This window comes from Biomphalaria glabrata, chromosome 13, assembly GCF_947242115.1.
Source record: "Biomphalaria glabrata chromosome 13, xgBioGlab47.1, whole genome shotgun sequence".
Lineage (NCBI taxonomy): Eukaryota > Metazoa > Mollusca > Gastropoda > Planorbidae > Biomphalaria > Biomphalaria glabrata.
The window spans coordinates 38,352,830-38,370,387 of NC_074723.1; the positions used below are offsets into that span (position 1 = coordinate 38,352,830).

The 17,558-nt window shown below is 35.0% G+C and overlaps 1 protein-coding gene across 1 annotated transcript; it reads right to left on the reverse strand.

Moving 5' to 3' along the window:
- Positions 1–1,886: 1,886 nt before the first annotated feature.
- On the reverse strand, positions 1,887–17,317 carry LOC129922306 (probable phosphorylase b kinase regulatory subunit beta). The gene is made up of 8 exons (XM_056007832.1): positions 16,846–17,317; positions 12,232–12,384; positions 9,710–9,854; positions 9,169–9,219; positions 8,759–8,920; positions 3,799–3,905; positions 3,142–3,238; positions 1,887–2,307 (listed from the first exon to the last, which is right to left on the reverse strand). Exons 2-6 carry the CDS (start codon positions 12,266–12,268, stop codon positions 3,902–3,904), a joined length of 399 nt encoding a protein of 132 aa, XP_055863807.1. The 5' UTR covers positions 12,269–12,384; positions 16,846–17,317; the 3' UTR covers positions 1,887–2,307; positions 3,142–3,238; positions 3,799–3,901.
- Positions 17,318–17,558: the final 241 nt, after the last annotated feature.

Consider the following 17,558-nt stretch of genomic DNA (forward strand, 5'->3'; position numbering starts at 1 on the left):
TTATCTGATCAAAGGCCTCTAAAGTTTATGCAAGAAAAAAGTATTAAAAATGGTAGATTATACAGGTGGTTTCTAATTTTACAAGAATATAATTTTCAATTAGAGGCTATTAGGGGAGAAATCAATATTGTAGCTGACATGTTGTCAAGAGTTACAGTGAGATAAACTGGTGTAAATAATGATTATTCATTTTGATTTGTTTATGCATGTATATATATATATATGTTCTAGTCAATGGGTATGAATAAGTTGTTTATATATGGATACTATTTTTGTTTTCCCTTTAAAGGGAGATAACTCAGTAAAATATAAATTGGGAATTTTATTAAATCAAGGGAGATAATTATATATATAAAAAATTTTCAATAATTAAAGTCAAAGGTGTAAATTAAAGTAAGTATGATCATTTACAGTCATTATTTTTTTTTATATAATCATTATCATTCATTAGTAAAAGGCTAGGTCAGTTTGGAAATGGTAAGTGGAGAGAAAATATACTTATTGGTACCCAACAAAAAAGTTAGGTAGAATAATTTGGAAAGCTGTTTTGACACAAATATTACATTTTGTCTGACAGGAAAGGTTTGGTGTGATGTGAGGCGATCAACAATGTACGTATAGCCAATGACAGTATTTACTCTGAAAAACTCTGTTTTATGCCTATGGAGTCAGCAAAGGCATCTTCGTATGTGGACTATATACATGTGTATTTACTCTGAAAAACTCTGTTTTATGTCTGTGGAATCTACAAAGGCATCTTCGTATGGGGACTGTATACATGTCTTGATGGACTTAGTACTATTGGTTGGTGAAACTATTACACTGGACTATACTATTTTATCGTCAATGACATGAGTGATGATTAGAACACCGTATACCAGATGCTTTCTTACTAATAACTGTATTGGAACTGTACATATTGTTTTCTTAGTGTCAACATTCAACTACAGTGTGAACTTTGTGACATAGGAACATGGACACCAGGAACTGATGAAGATGGGAAACATGATGATGTCCATCAAGATCAAGATATATGTTTGTTTTGTCTTTCCCTAAAATTTTGGCCATGTATATTGTACAGACATGACAGTAGGGATAGTGTTTTAGACTGAAAAAAAAAATTGACAAAATTTTTTTTTTGATAAAGGGGGGAGGAAATATGTAATGACACAAGATGCGTAGAAGTTGATGTGAATCGGGTTTTTCCTAAGTAATGTGACGAGTAAGAACAGAGTAGGATGACGAACAAGAAGAAAACGGACAAGACGCCTAGGAGGACGACGCTAGGCTAGCGACGACAGAGGACTGTGCCCTTTTTATTGTTCATTAAATTGTTGAACTTATCAGCCTGCGTTATTAAGTATATTCTTGATTCATTCTGTTGTTGTGTCATATGGACTCGCATGCACCATTAACATATATATACTCATCAACAAAATAGACCATCAACAAAATCAACACCGATAACAGTAAACTCAGGTGTACCTCAAGGAACAGTCTTGGGTCCACTACTATTTTTAATTTACATAAATGATTTACCAAATTGCATTACTTCAGGAACAAAAGTCAGATAGACCATCAACAATGTACAGCAATACGAATCAATGGATTGTTTTCTGTACCAACTTTCAATAGCCTATCTTATCTTTCAATTAACATGCAAAAACAATTTAGCTCTATAAACGTTAGCTCTTTATCTATAAATGATTTCAATTAACATGCAAAATAATCTTTACATTAGCTCTATATCTATAAATGTTAAATTTTTATATTTTTAATGACATTATATTCTGTTCTTATTTAATGTGTCACACTTTTTGTCTTGTAAATGAAATAAAATGAAATACTGTTAATTTCAAACTTTTTACAATTATTATTTGGTGGATAAGAGAATGAAATGACTAGCGGATGAAATAACCAGGGGATGAAATGAACAGGAGATGAAATGACCAGGGGATGAAGTGACCGAAGATGAATTGACTGCGATGAAGTGACTGTGAATGAAATGACCGGGAGCCATTTGTATCAGTCTTCTGCTGTTTTTAGTGATCTTTAGTTCCTAAAGCTAATTATATTTATTTTCTAAATCTGTGTCATGCATAGTGTATGAAATATTTAGATATGTAAACAAAAAAATAATCTTGAGACTTACATCCATATTTGTGAATCAGCTTAAAGTGTCAAGGCTCTACATTCATAAAACAATGATTTGACTAATGACTGCATAAGTATAGAGTGGGGGTTAGCGTGATATTGTTATTGTTCAACCATTCCAGTAGATTCCCACCCCTTGTCAACCTGAAATAACTATGAAAAGGTTTTCCATCTGTCATGATCTTTCCCAGTGAAAAGAAAGGTCATGTTGTCTCTCACAACAGTTTTAATCTAGTCAACTAGACTCTCTGAAGTGTCTTTCAGAGTTGCACTAATATTATAGAAGAGCAATGTTAATTTCATTTCACAGTTCTTTAGTATGAGACAATCTTTCACAAATTAATCACAAGCTAAAGATTTGTTTTGTATTATTCTTACACTGTAAAACACTAAACTTATTATTTTTTTTGTTGTAGATTTAAGATTTCGGTTGATAATTTTAACATTTAAAGCTATAAGCTTTTCTTTTTTATATCTTATCTTCTTATCTTATACTATACAGACCTTACTTCAAAAACGTTATAAATAGAGATTGTTAGAGGGAAGCACTGATCATGTTAATGACACTTAAAGTATATAAATGTTTGCATCAGTCAAACACACCAGCAGACTTTTTAAAAATGATATTGAATGCTCATGTTAATTAGTCACTTAATGAAAATTGAAGACTATTTCCTCTCATCCCAAACCTCATGGAGGATGGGAGAGGATTGTGGCAGACAGATTTTAAACCCAGAGCCATCAGTCCAAAGCAGGTGTACAGTTAGCATAATTGTATTATGAAATTGGCTAACTTTGGCAGACTCATTTCATGATTGAAAAAGATTAATTGAGAATTTAAAGAACTAGAAATCATTTATTTGTCTCTCTGAGCATTCTATCAAGTTTTGTTTTTTAATTGTTAATCTACTGTTTAGTTTATGTACTTTTGTTGCAATGCTAAATATCTTTTGATCCTGAAGTCTCTAAACCTAGTGTTTCACTGACCTAGTTGTTGGCCTCACTGCTGTTTTTTTAAGACTGTTCTAGTATTGGTATGTTTCCTTGAGTTGAGGAATCCAAATCAAAGGTGTTCATTTATTATCTGAAATATAGGTTAAATAGCATTTCTATTTTTGTTCTTATTAAATTGGAAAAACATTGTGGTGGTGTTTTTTTAAAACTCCTGACAAATGGCATACAAAAAAAATCCATTTTGATCAAACAGGTCTTATGTCTGCTTGGTGGCACATGATCTATTATCTACTCAGGGATGTAAGACATCCTCCATCAGGCATTTATCCTATATGCTCTGTATATTGCTGAATTGTTCACTTGTAAGGTAATTTGTTATGTGTGCAGCATAGTGTGAATGTGGAAAGGTGCAAATTTGTGTTGAAATAGGAAGAGAAGAAACCGAAAAATGGAGTAATTTAATTGACATATTATTGTTTGTTAATCAAGATTAAGAGTCTCATCTGCTCGTAACATAACTAATTTACTGACTTGTTTTAGGATTATTCATTTTTAGATTAGAATCAATGTCCAAGCACTCATGCACTATCCATGTAACTTTTGCTTTTTACATTAGGTTACTAATAGTTTTATCTTTCTACATGGCTGTGTCTTTGGCTACAGATTCCTGATGACCAAGAAACAACTTACTTGCAAATGTTCTTATTCTTTGCCTCTGTATGCTGGGTAACCAGTGACAAGATCCAATGTAGAGTGCAGGGCATATGCTGGACTTAATTGGATTTGAACTTTTCTACCTTTGAAAAAGAAAAAACATTTGTACTCAAATCTAGTTTAAATTTGATATTTACTTAACACACTAAAATATTCAGACAAAATTATTCATTCAATTTATTATCTTCATTATTGTCAAATAGTTAAGGTTATGTTTGTACGATTTTCTATTTCATGTCAACTGGAAACATTTTAAATTTGAAGTCTACTAGAAAACATTATATGCTTTTTGTTACCATGGAGAAACTTTTTACTTGACATTTAATTGAGAACAATGATGAATGTGCTTTTTATTTAAAGACACATAAGTTAATAATGCTATTTGATTGAGAAATATCTAATGAAAGATAACTTAATAATGCAGCCAACTACTTCTTCTTCTTCGTTCTCATTGTTATGTTGGAGTGTTCATATGACTAGACCAATACATGAGATGAACTGCGCAGTGGTTTCCAAATCAGGGAGCTCTCCATATAGTTTTCTTTCTATTGGGCTGATTTGGGGCCAATGTCTTATACGGGCCTCTTGGTAAAGAGAGCAGTTTTGGAAGACGTGGTCGGCATTCTCTGGTGATACTCCACATGGGCAGATTTCACTGGTTCCAATTTTGAGCTTCTGGTGCATGTGATGTCGCATTCTGTTGTGTCCGGTCCTGAGTCCAAAGATTAGACGTTGGTCTTGTCGGGAAAGCTTATAGTAAGCGTCATCTTTCTTGTGATTTGGATGAGAGATCGCCCATTTCTCATTTATTTTGTTTACAATTAATTTCTTCATTTCTTCTGGATAGAGTGCAGAGTTTATTTGAGAGTTAGTTCTCCCACTCTTGGCGAGTGTGTCAGCCTTCTCATTTCCTTCTAGTTGTATATGGGCTGGTATCCATTGAATAACAGTTTTTTTGCTGTTGTTATTGAGCTTTGTAAGTGCTGTTCTGAGGTTTTTAATATAAGAGGAATAAGAAGAGTTTTGCAAGCTTTGGAGGGTTGTTTTTGCATCGGTTAGCAAGACAATATGACTGTGAGGGGAACTTGGATGATTTGCTAGCATGGTAGCAGCTAGTGCTAGTGCTTCCCTTTCTGCTCTGTGACTGTCAGAGAGCTCTCCAGTTGCAATGGATTTTTCTAGTTTTCTTCCATCTGGCCATTCGATAAGTATTCCAGCTCCTCCATTTGTGGTGGCTTTATGGGATGAGCCATCTGTGTAAACTCTGATCCACTGATTGCTAGGGTAATTGGTATGTAGAAAACAGTTCACTATTTCCTTGAGCTCTGTTGGTCTGTAATCAGATTTTCTTTTTATATTTTCAATATGGTCCCTTATAGTAGGAAGAGGGCTTTCGTCCCAGGGTAGAGATTCGTTATAGTGTATCGAGGATTCCAGAGTAATTTTTTCAAGTTGGTGTTTCTTTTTTAGGTTTAGAGATTCCTGTAAGAAATTGGTCCTTTTGAGACGGTTTTTTGTGCCAGTTTTGTGGATTTTTGTTCTGAGTGGGTGCCTTTCCAAGGTTTCCAATTTAGTGAATTGGGAAAGGATTTTTATCTCTTCTTTCATCCAGAGAGATCAGGGCAGCGGTTTCCTCCATAGCTCTTATGGGTGTTGTTTTGATTGCTCCTGTCATAATCCTTAAACCAATATTTTGAACCTTGTCTATTTTTCTTAGGTTGGTTTGGGCTGCTGAGCCCCATGCTGAGGCACCATATTCTAGTACAGGTCTTACATAACTGGTATAGGTCTTTTTCAGGATGTTGTGATTAGCTCCCCAATCTGTGCCAGCTATTTTTTTCAAGAGGGATAGTCTCTGGATACCTTTACTCTGTGTTTTATCTATTTGGTTTTTCCAGGTTAGTCTCAGGTCATAGGTGACTCCAAGATATGTAGGGCTGTCATTTTTTTCTAAAGCTTCCTTATCTAATGTTAATATTATTGTTTGTTGTTTTGTTGACAGTGAGAATATGGTATATGTTGTCTTTTTTGTGTTAATGGACATGCCCCAGTCTTTGGACCAATTATTGAGTATATCGAGAGCATCCTGTAATCGAAATTTCGATGTTCCTACATATTCTTCTGTGCTAATTAAGGGAAGGTCATCTGCATACATGCTGCTTTTAACTTTTCTTGGTAGGTTTTGATTTAGATCGTTATGAATATTAGGAACAGTGTTGGGGATAGGACTCCTCCTTGGGGGACGCCATTTTTTATACCCACTGTGTGGCTTCTTTGTCCTTGCATGCAAACTAAGGTTTTTCTATTATTTAGATATTCCTTTATCCAGTTGTACATTCTGTGGGATATGTGATGCTGGATTAGCTTGAGCAAGAGACCTTGTTCCCAGACTTTGTCAAATGCTTTTTCTAAGTCAACCCACACAATTGTTGTTGGTTTCTTTTCTTGAAAGCCGTCTTCTATTTCTTGTGTGATGAAGGCAATTTGATCTTCTGTTGATCTGCCTTTTCTAAAGCCAGCCTGGGCTTCAGTGAGTAGGTTATTTGACTCAAGGATCCATGTAAGCCTTCTATTTATCACTCTTTCCATCAGTTTGCAAGTACAGCTAGTGAGGCTGATGTGACAGTAGCTATCCAGTTTATTTCTTGGTTTGCCGTGCTTTAGTATAGGGATCATAATGGCTTTTTCCAGATGTTTGGAATTCTGCCAGATTTCCAGCTAGCATTGAATATTTGTAGCAGTTTTCTTTTGGCTTGAGGACCCAAGTGAAGAAGCATGTCATTAGATATTTTGTCTGGGCCCGGGGCTTGTTTTGGTTTGAGGACTTTTAGGGATTCATCTAGTTCCTTCATTTTAAGATTAGTGGTCATTCCCAAGGAGTAAGCTGGATTGTTTTCTTTAATTTTATCTTGTATTTCTGAGTTTACATCTTTATTTCTACTTTCATTAATTTGTATTTGTCCTACGCTTTGGAAAAACTTAATGAATTCATTTGCTGCTTCTTGGCCTTTCAGGGTTTGTTGTCCTTTTCTATTACTATAGGAGTTGTTCTGTTTTCTTCCTGGTTGAGACATTTGGCTATACGCCAGAGTTTGTGGCCGTCTCTATCTACGTTTAGTTGTTCTGTTTTTTCATGCCAACTTTTCCTCATGGCGGAAAGGTAATTTTTCCTGAAAACTGCGTTAGCTGCTTTTAGATTTATGTTATTTTCTATACAAGGGTTATTTTCTACTGTGTTTCTGGCTTCAATAGTGGCATTGTGGAGTTGTTGAAGGTGATCAGACCAGTTGGGGATATAATCTTTTCTTGCTCCTCTAGGAATTGATTCCTTAGCTGCTAGGAGGATTGCTTTGGAGAAAGCTGAGAATGACTTATTAACCTGATTTGATTTGCAGTTTATTGAAGTTGTGTATAGTTCTGTGAGCTTTGAGAATAGGTGCCAGCTGGCTTTTTTGTAGTTCCATCTGGGGATGGTGGAGTTTTCTGATATTTTGAAGGAGGTATCGATACTGATCAATATGGGTCTGTGGTCACTGGTGGCTAGCTGGTCTGCAACTTCTCTGGTGCACTTTTTGGATAAGTTGTCAGTTGCAAAGGCTAGATCTGGAGTGGTTGATGTTAGCCAGGCTCTTGAGAAAAAGGTTGGTTTATCCTCAGGTTTATTAAGCAAGATAAGTCTGTTCTCTGCTTGCCATTCTTCAATTTCTTCTCCCCTGGCATTTAGGTCTGGGTATCCCCAGCTCTGAGAGTGACTATTCATATCTCCTAAGATTAGACAGTCTTCTTGGTCAGGTATTTGTATGTGGTCAATCTCTATTTCCTTGTCTGGTGGGAAGTAGCAGTTAAATAGATTAATATTTCCATCTGGGAGAATTAGCTTAGTTCCCATTATTTCTGATTCTGAGGAGTTGGGCATAGTTATGTCTGTGGTAGGGATGTCATTTTTAATGAGGGTTAGGATTCCTCCTTTGGGTCTGATTTCTCTATCTTGTCTGATGCAGGTGTAGCCTCTAATGGAGAAACGAAGATTACTGTTCAAATGAGTTTCTTGGATGCAAGCTACATCAATTTCTTTCTCATGCAGAAATATTTTTAGAGCTTCTTTTTTCTTTTGGATGCCCTCTGCGTTCCATTGTAAGATTTTTAGACTTTTGGTCTTGGAGTGTTGGCCAGTAGTTTTTACTTTCTTGTCCCTGCTCCTGGCTCCACAGGCAGAGACAGAAGAACCACCAGCTCGCTTGTGTGGGCTCCTTCAAGGCGGAGAGCCGGGCCCCCTACCTGCGCGGCGGGATTCCACAGGCAGGACACCACATCTATTAGAATGGTTACTGAACTCCAACATAGATGAGGTTAGTGTCAATGTGTTATGCGCCAGGAGGCCCATTGACTCCGACTTCAGCCTGCTTTTCTTTCTGGGTGTGCTCCCATAGCCTTTGATCATCCAAGATCATCTGCAAGGCAGTTTTCTCTCCTAGATGAACTGCTATCCCTAGCTAACAAGTTTCATCTACCCGGGTTTAGAGTTAGAGCACCCTATACTCGCTTTTTGCAATCATTTCCCTGGATTTCTGAGATGTTTTTAGTAAATATTCTAACCACTGGAATACTTCATCTCATCCTCCATGACTGCCAACCAGTTGGTCCATGGCTGTTTATTTGCTATTCACAGCTAACCCTTATAAGGGTCTTTCCCCTATCTGCAACCTGGGGACTATTGATTTGTAGAGAAATTTTATACCACCAATAAATATTTTTTTAGAGCTGCACATGTCTTGGATTTCCAAACTAAGAAAGCATATTGTTAAGTAATTTACGTGCAGACCCTGGGACCCAGGAGTAATCCAAACCTAGTTATTTTATGCACTGACCAAAACAATATGATTTTAATATTGATATGCAATGATATTCTATGCTTGGTTGTAAACAAACTACTCACTTTATCTGCCTGTCATATCCAACATTGCACATGGAAAAGTGTTTGAGATGAACCATAGTCACTCTAAGACTGAAGGAGGCCAACTTGAATATCCAACATTGCAACATACCTATCATCAGCTTGGCCCAACTAATGATACTGCCCTGGTCATCATCAATCTTTCTGGATAGAAATAATCAAGTAATTAATTATGTGCATACAAAGATACTAATTTTCAATTAGTCATCAAAACTGTACTAATTTTCAAGTCAACATGCACCAATTAAATATTAATTATGACCAAAAATGGACCCTAACCTTTAAAATAAATCTTTGTAACACAATCTTAAGGTTTAATTTTTTCCAAGTTATTTTGTTAGCTGAAATATTTATTATCATAAACAACTAAACACTCCTGGCATCTGACTTACAGTGAGACATTGACTAACAAAGGATTGCTATCTATTCTGATGAAAATCTGACTGAAATGAAATTATGTTTCATAGTTTAATAAAGAAACTTATTTCTGGGTAGATTTTTGTTTGGTGTTTGAGAACCAATTTATTTGTAACCATTGCAGTATCTTTACTTGGAAGACACTTTGACCAAAAGTAGATACCAGAGGATAATAACTAACTAAAACCAGTTTAGAATTAGGAATTATACACACTTCAAGTCAAAAAGAAATATACAACCCTGATATTGGAAAAAAAAAGAAACATAATTATAAACTGTTTTAACCCTATACCACATGTATCCCAAATGCTTCAATACCTATTAATTTTTTTGACACATAACTCTTTCCTTATGAAACGCTAACAAATGGAGTTAATGCCACTTGAGGTTTTCAATTTAGAAATCTCTATCCCTACTAGTGCTAGGTGAGTTTCTATTAATATAAAAGTGGCAGACTTTGAAAAAAAAAAGGCAGCAGCTAAAAATACCAAACATGAAATGATAAAGCTGAAATACTTATAAACTTGAGCCAGTGACCAAACAGCAACTGCACAGTAAATAGAATCCTGAACATGAGCTATTCTATTTGTATTCTTGTCAGATCCAATAGAAGGAAAAAGACCATTGATAGGACTCTGGTTTCGCAAGATTTGATGTTTTGCTGGTGATACAATAAGATTCAAATTAGGAACATTTGTAATCAATACATACATTTTTGAGATAAAATATATTAAATCATCAAATACTGAATTACAAAATAAATTAACAAAAAGAGTTAAAAAATGATGGGTGAAATGTTACCATGATTGTCCAGAGTTTCATACCCTGCCATCCTAAAGGAGATTTGGGGTAGGATGTAATAATAATGAAGGAATGCCCAAATGTTGTTTTTTTTTAATTGAAAATCATTTTTTATTCTGCTTGAACTATAATATATCATGGGCATTTTTTAATTGTCTTGAGCTTTGCTAATACCAGCAAGTGTTCATTTTGATTTCTTTATTACAGTAGCTTTCTTTTGATGTTTTATTAGTTTTTCCTTTCCACTTTGATGTTTGTGCTCTGGACTCTTGATCTGGTTGTTGACTGAATCAATCATGTCGACTGTATTAGTGATATTGATAACTACTAAATTTAATATTGTCTGTGGCATTTTACGTCTCGAGAGACGATCTTTTCCCTTTGCAACTTCTTGTGTGACTAAAGAGGCCAATCCTTGATACACAGCTGCGATCGCAGGTTGGGCATATATAATCACCAGGCGCCATTGCATTTTCACCCTTCTTTCTGCTTCTGTTGTGTATGACATCTGCAATCTGTGACCTTTCTTTATGCTCTCTCTCCATGTGGATCTGTCCAGTGCCACCTCTTCCCAGTGTCGATTTTGAAGAGCTTCATGTCACGTTTGCATACATCCGTATAACGTAAAAGTGGGCGACCAGCGGCTCTCCTGCCTTCTATTAGATCGCCATACAGGATGTCCTGTGGAAGTCGACCTACTGGCATTCTACGAACGTGGCCAAGCCAGCCAAGGCGTCTGCTGCTGATAACAGAGCGGATGTCCTGGCATCCTGCTCTATGTAACACTTCCTCATTGGTTATCTTATCTTGCCACCTTATTTTAAAGATCCGCCTTAGGCATCGGAGGTGGAAGACATTCAGCTTTTTTTCCTGTCATGAGTAGGTTGACCATGTTTCACTTCTGTACAGCAAGGTGCTCAACACACAGGTCCGGTAGACTAGGGCTTTAGTACTGCTAGTCAGCAATATGTTGTCCCAGACTCTTTTCTGCAACCGTGACATGGTGGCCATTGCCTTGGCTATCCTGTTGTTTATGTCTTTATCCAGTAGAGTGTTGTTGGATATGATGGAGCCAGGGTAACAAAAGTGATCAACAATTTCTAGTGGTTGGCCATTAATGCTTACTTGAGGTGCAGTGTTTGTGTTTTGGACAAGTATCTTAGTCTTGCTTTGACTGATGTTTAAGCCGAACTTCTGGCAAGCAGCAGATAGTTTGTCAACCATGGACTGTAGCTGAATATCAGAATCAGCCACAATAGCTGCATCATCAGCATACAAGAGTTCCCTGATGAGTAGCTTCCTAACCTTGGTTTTTGCCCGCAGCCTTGATACATTAGTTTTCCAGAGGATCTTGTATGGAGAAACACACCTTCGTTTATGTCGCTGTACGCATAATGCAGTAGACAGGAGAAGAATATGCCAAACAGAGTAGGTGCGAGCACACATCCCTGCTTGACACCACTGCAAACCTCAAAAGGTGCTGATTGGGCTCCATTGAATTTGACAGTACATTTAGTTTCCTCGTGAAAACACTCAATTAACTTCAGTAGTTTGGGAGGGCAACCTATTTTCCTCAGGAGTTTGAAAAGGCCACTTCTGCTGACCATGTCAAAAGCTTTAGTCAAATCAACAAAAACAATGTAAAGGGGTCTGTCTCTCTCTCTGAATTTCTCCTGCAGTAGTCGTAGAGAAGATATCATGTCTATAGTGGATCTACCGCTCCTGAATCCACACTGAGACTCTGGGTAGACTCTAGAAGCTATCACCTGCAGCCTGGATAGTGCCACTCTAGCAAAGATTTTGCCCACTATACTGAGGAGAAAGATACCCCTATAGTTGTTGCAGTCACTCCGATCCCCTTTGTTCTTGTATATTATGACTATAGTTGCGTCACGCATGTCCTGTGGGACATGACCTGTTTCCCAACAGCGGCAGATTTAATATTAGAGGAATAGAAAAGTACCAGACATAACGTATTGGCTATGGGTTAGTAGCACTTTTTCATAGCAAAATTTTAGGGGCACAGACAGAAAGACAAGTTAAAAAGTGATTTAGCTAAGAAAAAAAAGTCAAGTTTATAACATATGTATATTTAAAAAAATGCTATTTTCTCATTGGGCTAGAACAAACTTTTATTACTAGATTACAGTGATGTTTTGTTAGTGAGTTATGGAGATGTTTTTTTTAATGATTAACGCAACGTTATTGTATGGAGGTTTTGTAAATAAAGAACTTACAGAGCATATAAAAACCATTAAGTTTTATGTTCAGCATATGAGGTTCTTTTTCTTTTGTTACTAAATCTCCAATTCATGCATCTGGACATTGTGTCTTTATTTTGTTCCTTTGTTTACTATAAACAACTGTCAATGAATGATTGGTTCAACAATCTGTAGAAAAGAATAAGTCTAATGAAAGGAAATGGCATTTCAATATTCAAGATCATGTCTTAAAACCCTGAAATGTGACTATTAGTTAAAGTAAATACAAATGATATCCATCTTATTCATGGTTGTGTAAACAATGAAATATTAGAATATTAGAAAAAAGAGCTGCATTTATCTTTTTCTCAATTTTTTTAATGAATTTTCTAAACACATGAATGTTGGTAAGGTTCACAGTTTAATCCCCTACAGTTAAAACAAGATAATTAATTCTAAAACTTATTAAAAAACATTTTATCAAAAACAAAATTTCTAAGGAAAAAAAAGTAAATGTTTCCAAATTAAATAATTGATATCTCCATCTCAGTGGTGCTTAAAGTCACAATGTCAAATTTTTTGATGGTATACAAACATAAGAATTCATTATTTTTACAAACTTCACATGTTGCAACTTAAACATCCAGACAACAAAAGAAAATGAAATATATGATATACGCTATCAAGTGTAATAAAGTCCACTGTTCATCTTGACCGAGTTATTTAGTGTTTTTATATAAAAGCTGAACCCAGGGACAATTAAACTTGATGAGAAACCAATGTAGTTTCTAAAGAACTAGATTTAATAGAAAGCTGTAACATATATTTGTGAGCTCATTTTTCCTAAACTAAATGTTGTGCTCAGAGGACAAAGTTTTTCATCTGTTAATGATGTCATCATCATGTTTGTAAATAATATTTTTTTAAGCAGAAAGATGATTAATTTTACACTATAAAGTTAACAGTATTCATAAAATTGAACACAAACAAAATAATTATTAATGAATGAAAGTATTTGTTTAAATCATGTATGCTTTAACACGATTGGGACTCAATGTTGTTAATACTTGTTATATTTGAGTTACATTCCTTTGTAATTGTTAGTTATGTGTCCTTTGTTGCGCACAAGCAGTATGATGTATGAATTAAATGTCTATGTCCCCACCCTTTGTGACAACTGTCAGAATATTTAATCCAATAACTATTTATTGAGTTGAAATATGAGAAAATGAGAATTTCAAAGTGTAAGTAATGCATAGTAAAGAGAAAGTAAAGTTCCTCTTTCAGACCATAGGCATAGGGTAGATGATGTTAAGATCATCTGTTTCTTTGGCCAATGGTTAACAAGCAGGGTGTCATGTGGCCAGCACAACAACAAACCGCCTTTACTTTCCCCAACTAAAGTCAGATGCCCATTAGAGTAGGGGCACCCTAAAAATCATGAAGCTCAAAATACCAGTTTTAACAGAGATTCAAACCCAGGACCTCAGGTTTGGAAGCCATGCGCTTAACCACTCAGTCACCACACCCCCCTAAGTAATGCATATTGATATGAAATAATTTAAAGTTGAACAATTATCTCAAGTGTTTGATTACAAAATTAGACAAAAATTAAAGTCTGCTTTTCAAACTATTCAAAACAAATGCAGTCTGGTAGGTGGGGAACAGAAAGTGGTAGCTACTTCATTTTACCACTATTTGTAGATATACACACTATAATCTATGTATCTTATCTTTTGGTAAGAATCTCAACTGCATTTTTAATTGCACATCAAAATTAATCAAATTATGTCTGTAGACATCTAGAGCATTTTTCACCACCTACCACGGTAATTTATTAGCCCCATCACGAACCATGCAAGGATAAATATCTACATCATGCATGGCAGCATGTGTCATGATGATAGATCTATGATTGTAGGTCTACTATCAAATTTAACGAGTAACAACATGATCTGCTATGGCTATATTTAGGCTATATTTTAGATCAATTGAGATTTGAGATGCCAAAACATGGTAATGACCTGGTTTATTATTATTATTGTGTTATCTTGAACTTCGCCGAGTGCAAAAGAAACGAAGCTGCATCGCATCAGTCGAGAGAAAGAAGAAGAAAGCTAATGTAGGACAGATGCCTATGTGGTGGGTTTGGCACAGAAGACAACTAAATTCTAATGATGAAAGGAACTCGTAGGACGATTCCTAACTGTTTATTATACATTTAAGACCTGCCAAAGGCAAACATAAAACATAATAACAATAATGAGCATTAACTAAAAATAATTAATAAGCAGTAAATGGTTAGACCAAGTTGTAGACACAACATCAAAGTCTAAATACTAAATCTTAACAAAAAACGAAAAGAAAATCATATAGTGTAAACCAACCATCTCGTCTTATACAAACACAAGAGAGATATGGAACACCCGAAACATTACAAAAAATAAATGACATTAACAATTAAATAGAACAACTGGTTCATAAAAGCCAGTATCTACACACTGGTTGTAGAATTAGATTAACAAGATGGACATTTAACTCTTTGACTGCTGTGTTTTTTTTTCATAAAAATGCTACTTTTTTAAAAAAAATAAGAAAATGTTCCAAACATGGCTAAAACAAAAATTTATTGTTTAAGTACCAATAATGCTATAGTAACATATTTGGTATCAAAGTAAAGGTAAATGAATGGAGAATGTGAAAATGTAAACATCTTTCTATTTAAATATAAGATACAAATTATAATCTAAATAATATGACACTCAGAAAAAAAAATGGATGCCAACTTTAGAACTTTTGAGACCTAAATTTAGATTTTGTTCTTTGTATTACTGTTGAAACAGCATATTTAGACTATTTACAGCATTTTCAAAAAGAAATCTGATAAAACAGTCAATAAAAGATGATGAATCATTGATTATATTATTATTTTTACCTGTTTTTTTTAGTCTGAAAAAAAAGTGAAAATTATTGCGCTTTTCATTACTACCAATAACAATAGATACCAGTACTAAATCTATCAACCAAATGCACTCAAATATTATGTACATTTGAATCAATGGGATATAGATCTAGATTTGTCTTCTTTTTATTTGCCTAGAACATCTTTTATTCTAATACTAGACCAGTGCAAGACATAGGCTAGCGAGAGATCAAAGCCTAAATCTCTAACTAGATGAAGGACAATAAAAATCCTAATTCATTTTACCTAAGATATAGACATCTAATAGATCATTATTACTGTTCCTTTGTGATAAATTATGGATTTAGAATAGTTTTATACTTTACTTTTATTTAGTAGTAAACCTTTTGGAGTGCAACTTGAACCAGTATTGTGATGGTGATGATTTTTACCAAAAAGCAATACTAAAAAAAATTGCTAGAAAATATACCAAGAAAAGGCCTAGCATGGTGGATGAATATTGGATTTAGATCTGCCATTTCTGTTGTTTTCATTTATCTTAGGCTTAGTTCTATAGGAATCTACAAAGGTGTAAAGATAAAAGCATAGATCTAGTCAACCTTGATCTACATTCAGGACCTAGCCCTATAGTCTAAGGCTTAAGCAAGGCAATACTAGATCTAAGTCTAAATGCTAATAATGTCCAAGTCTGCTTCATCCTATGCTAAATCTTGATCAAGATCTTCATTATTACAATTCATAGAAGTATAAATAAAACAATAAAGCTTCTTCAGTAGTAAACATTGTGGGTGTGTCTTGGACAAGCATAGCCATGATGTTGTAGATTTTTACAGATAAAGAATACTAAAAAAAAAAAAAGAAAATGGGGAAAAAATGCCCACAGTGGATGATTATTTGATGTAGATCTACCATTTCCTTTCTTTTTATTTACCATAAGCTTAGATTGGCTTAGATCTAGAGATATATCTAGATTGACTAGATCTAGAGTCCAAGTCTATAGATAAAAGTATCATAAAAGCTTAGATCTAGTCAATCTCTATCTACAGACTACACCTGACCTACTGACAATAATAGATTTAGATCTAGTATCTAGATCTAAATACTAATAATATAGATATAAAAATATAAATACGCTAAATTTAGACCTACCTGGATCTAATCTATATATCTAGATCAAATTCTTCATTATTACTATTTATTTGTGATTTCTTCAGTAGTCAACATTGTGGGTGTGTCTTGGAATAGCGTAGTCATGGCGACGTTTTTTTACATTGTAAAAAAAGTAATAAATAAATGTCTAAATAAAGCCGAAAGCTTCTCATTTCTATGTAAACAAAGGATGAAGAACTCTTTTATAAAGTAAAAATAGATCTAGTTCCACTGTTGTTAGTTAAAAATTTTAATTTAAAAATGCAACGAAACAAAGGTAGGGTAAGAACGTCTATTATGGGATAGACGTTCCGTGCGTTTAGGGCGGACAGACCGTCTATGGGATAGACGCTCCGCACTCATTGAGTTAACATTCTATATGGGATCTAATTCGTATGGTATACTTAAGTCTAAAGGTCCCCTAACCCTAACAAATGGAAACATTTACATGCTGGTTTTCTAAAAATAACGATAGTCCAACAACATGGACGAAATCTGGGGGTAGCGATATTGATCATATTCTATGTAGACTACTAAATAAAATTACAATATAACATAAAAAAGTAAAATGTAATTACCTGCAGCCATACATAAACACATGGTGTAGAACCAGACACAAACAGGGAGTGGAGACGACGTAGGTCCAGTAACATACGGGAGATGCCGGTCGAATCAACAGTGACCATGTTGGTCTGCCTTGTCATGCGCGGACACAAGGTGCCATTTAGGGGGAAGGGTCACGTGGATATCGGGGTGGCCGGTGTTTCCTGATAAGATATCCACTCCACTACACATATATAGATCTATACATGCACGAACTGTGTCAAACTCTGCCACTCCAGAATATAAGGCTTAATCAGTCACACAAAATTCTGCCCCATCTCAAAACGAAATCAAAGCCAGTGACTCACCTGTCCTCCCGACTCATTGTCTTCCGAGACATGAGGAGCCATATTTAGATTCTAGATCTAGAATCTAATTATAACTTAAAATGCACGTGATTTGTTGGAGACACGGGGAAAAAGTTTGACCTAGATCTACTTTTAGTGAAAGCAAACGTGTACCTAGATCTAAATCTAGATCTAGATACTTAATATAGAGCGGCTCATTTTGCTGTTTCAATCAATTAATTTTGTGTGTGTAGGCCTATAAATAAGCGTGCTTCTAAAAAAAAAAAAAAAATTAGCGTGCTTCGTATTTTGGATACTTCAAAAATATTGGATTTTTGTTGATATAGATCTAGATCTAGCCGATTCTAGCCATTATACTTTATATGCCTACCTTAATAACA

What these genes read in the sequence shown, in the direction of transcription:
- LOC129922306 (XM_056007832.1), bottom strand. Translation starts at nt 12,268, where the DNA reads ATGCTGAACATAAAACTTAATGGTTTTTATATGCTCT. An exon ending in TCACTGGCTCAAGTTTATAA is followed by an intron (nt 9,220 to 9,709) that starts GTATTTCAGCTT and finishes ATTTCATTTCAG; the next exon opens with TCAGATTTTCATCAGAATAG. An exon ending in TTGTTAGTCAATGTCTCACT is followed by an intron (nt 8,921 to 9,168) that starts GTAAGTCAGATG and finishes ATTTCTATCCAG; the next exon opens with AAAGATTGATGATGACCAGG.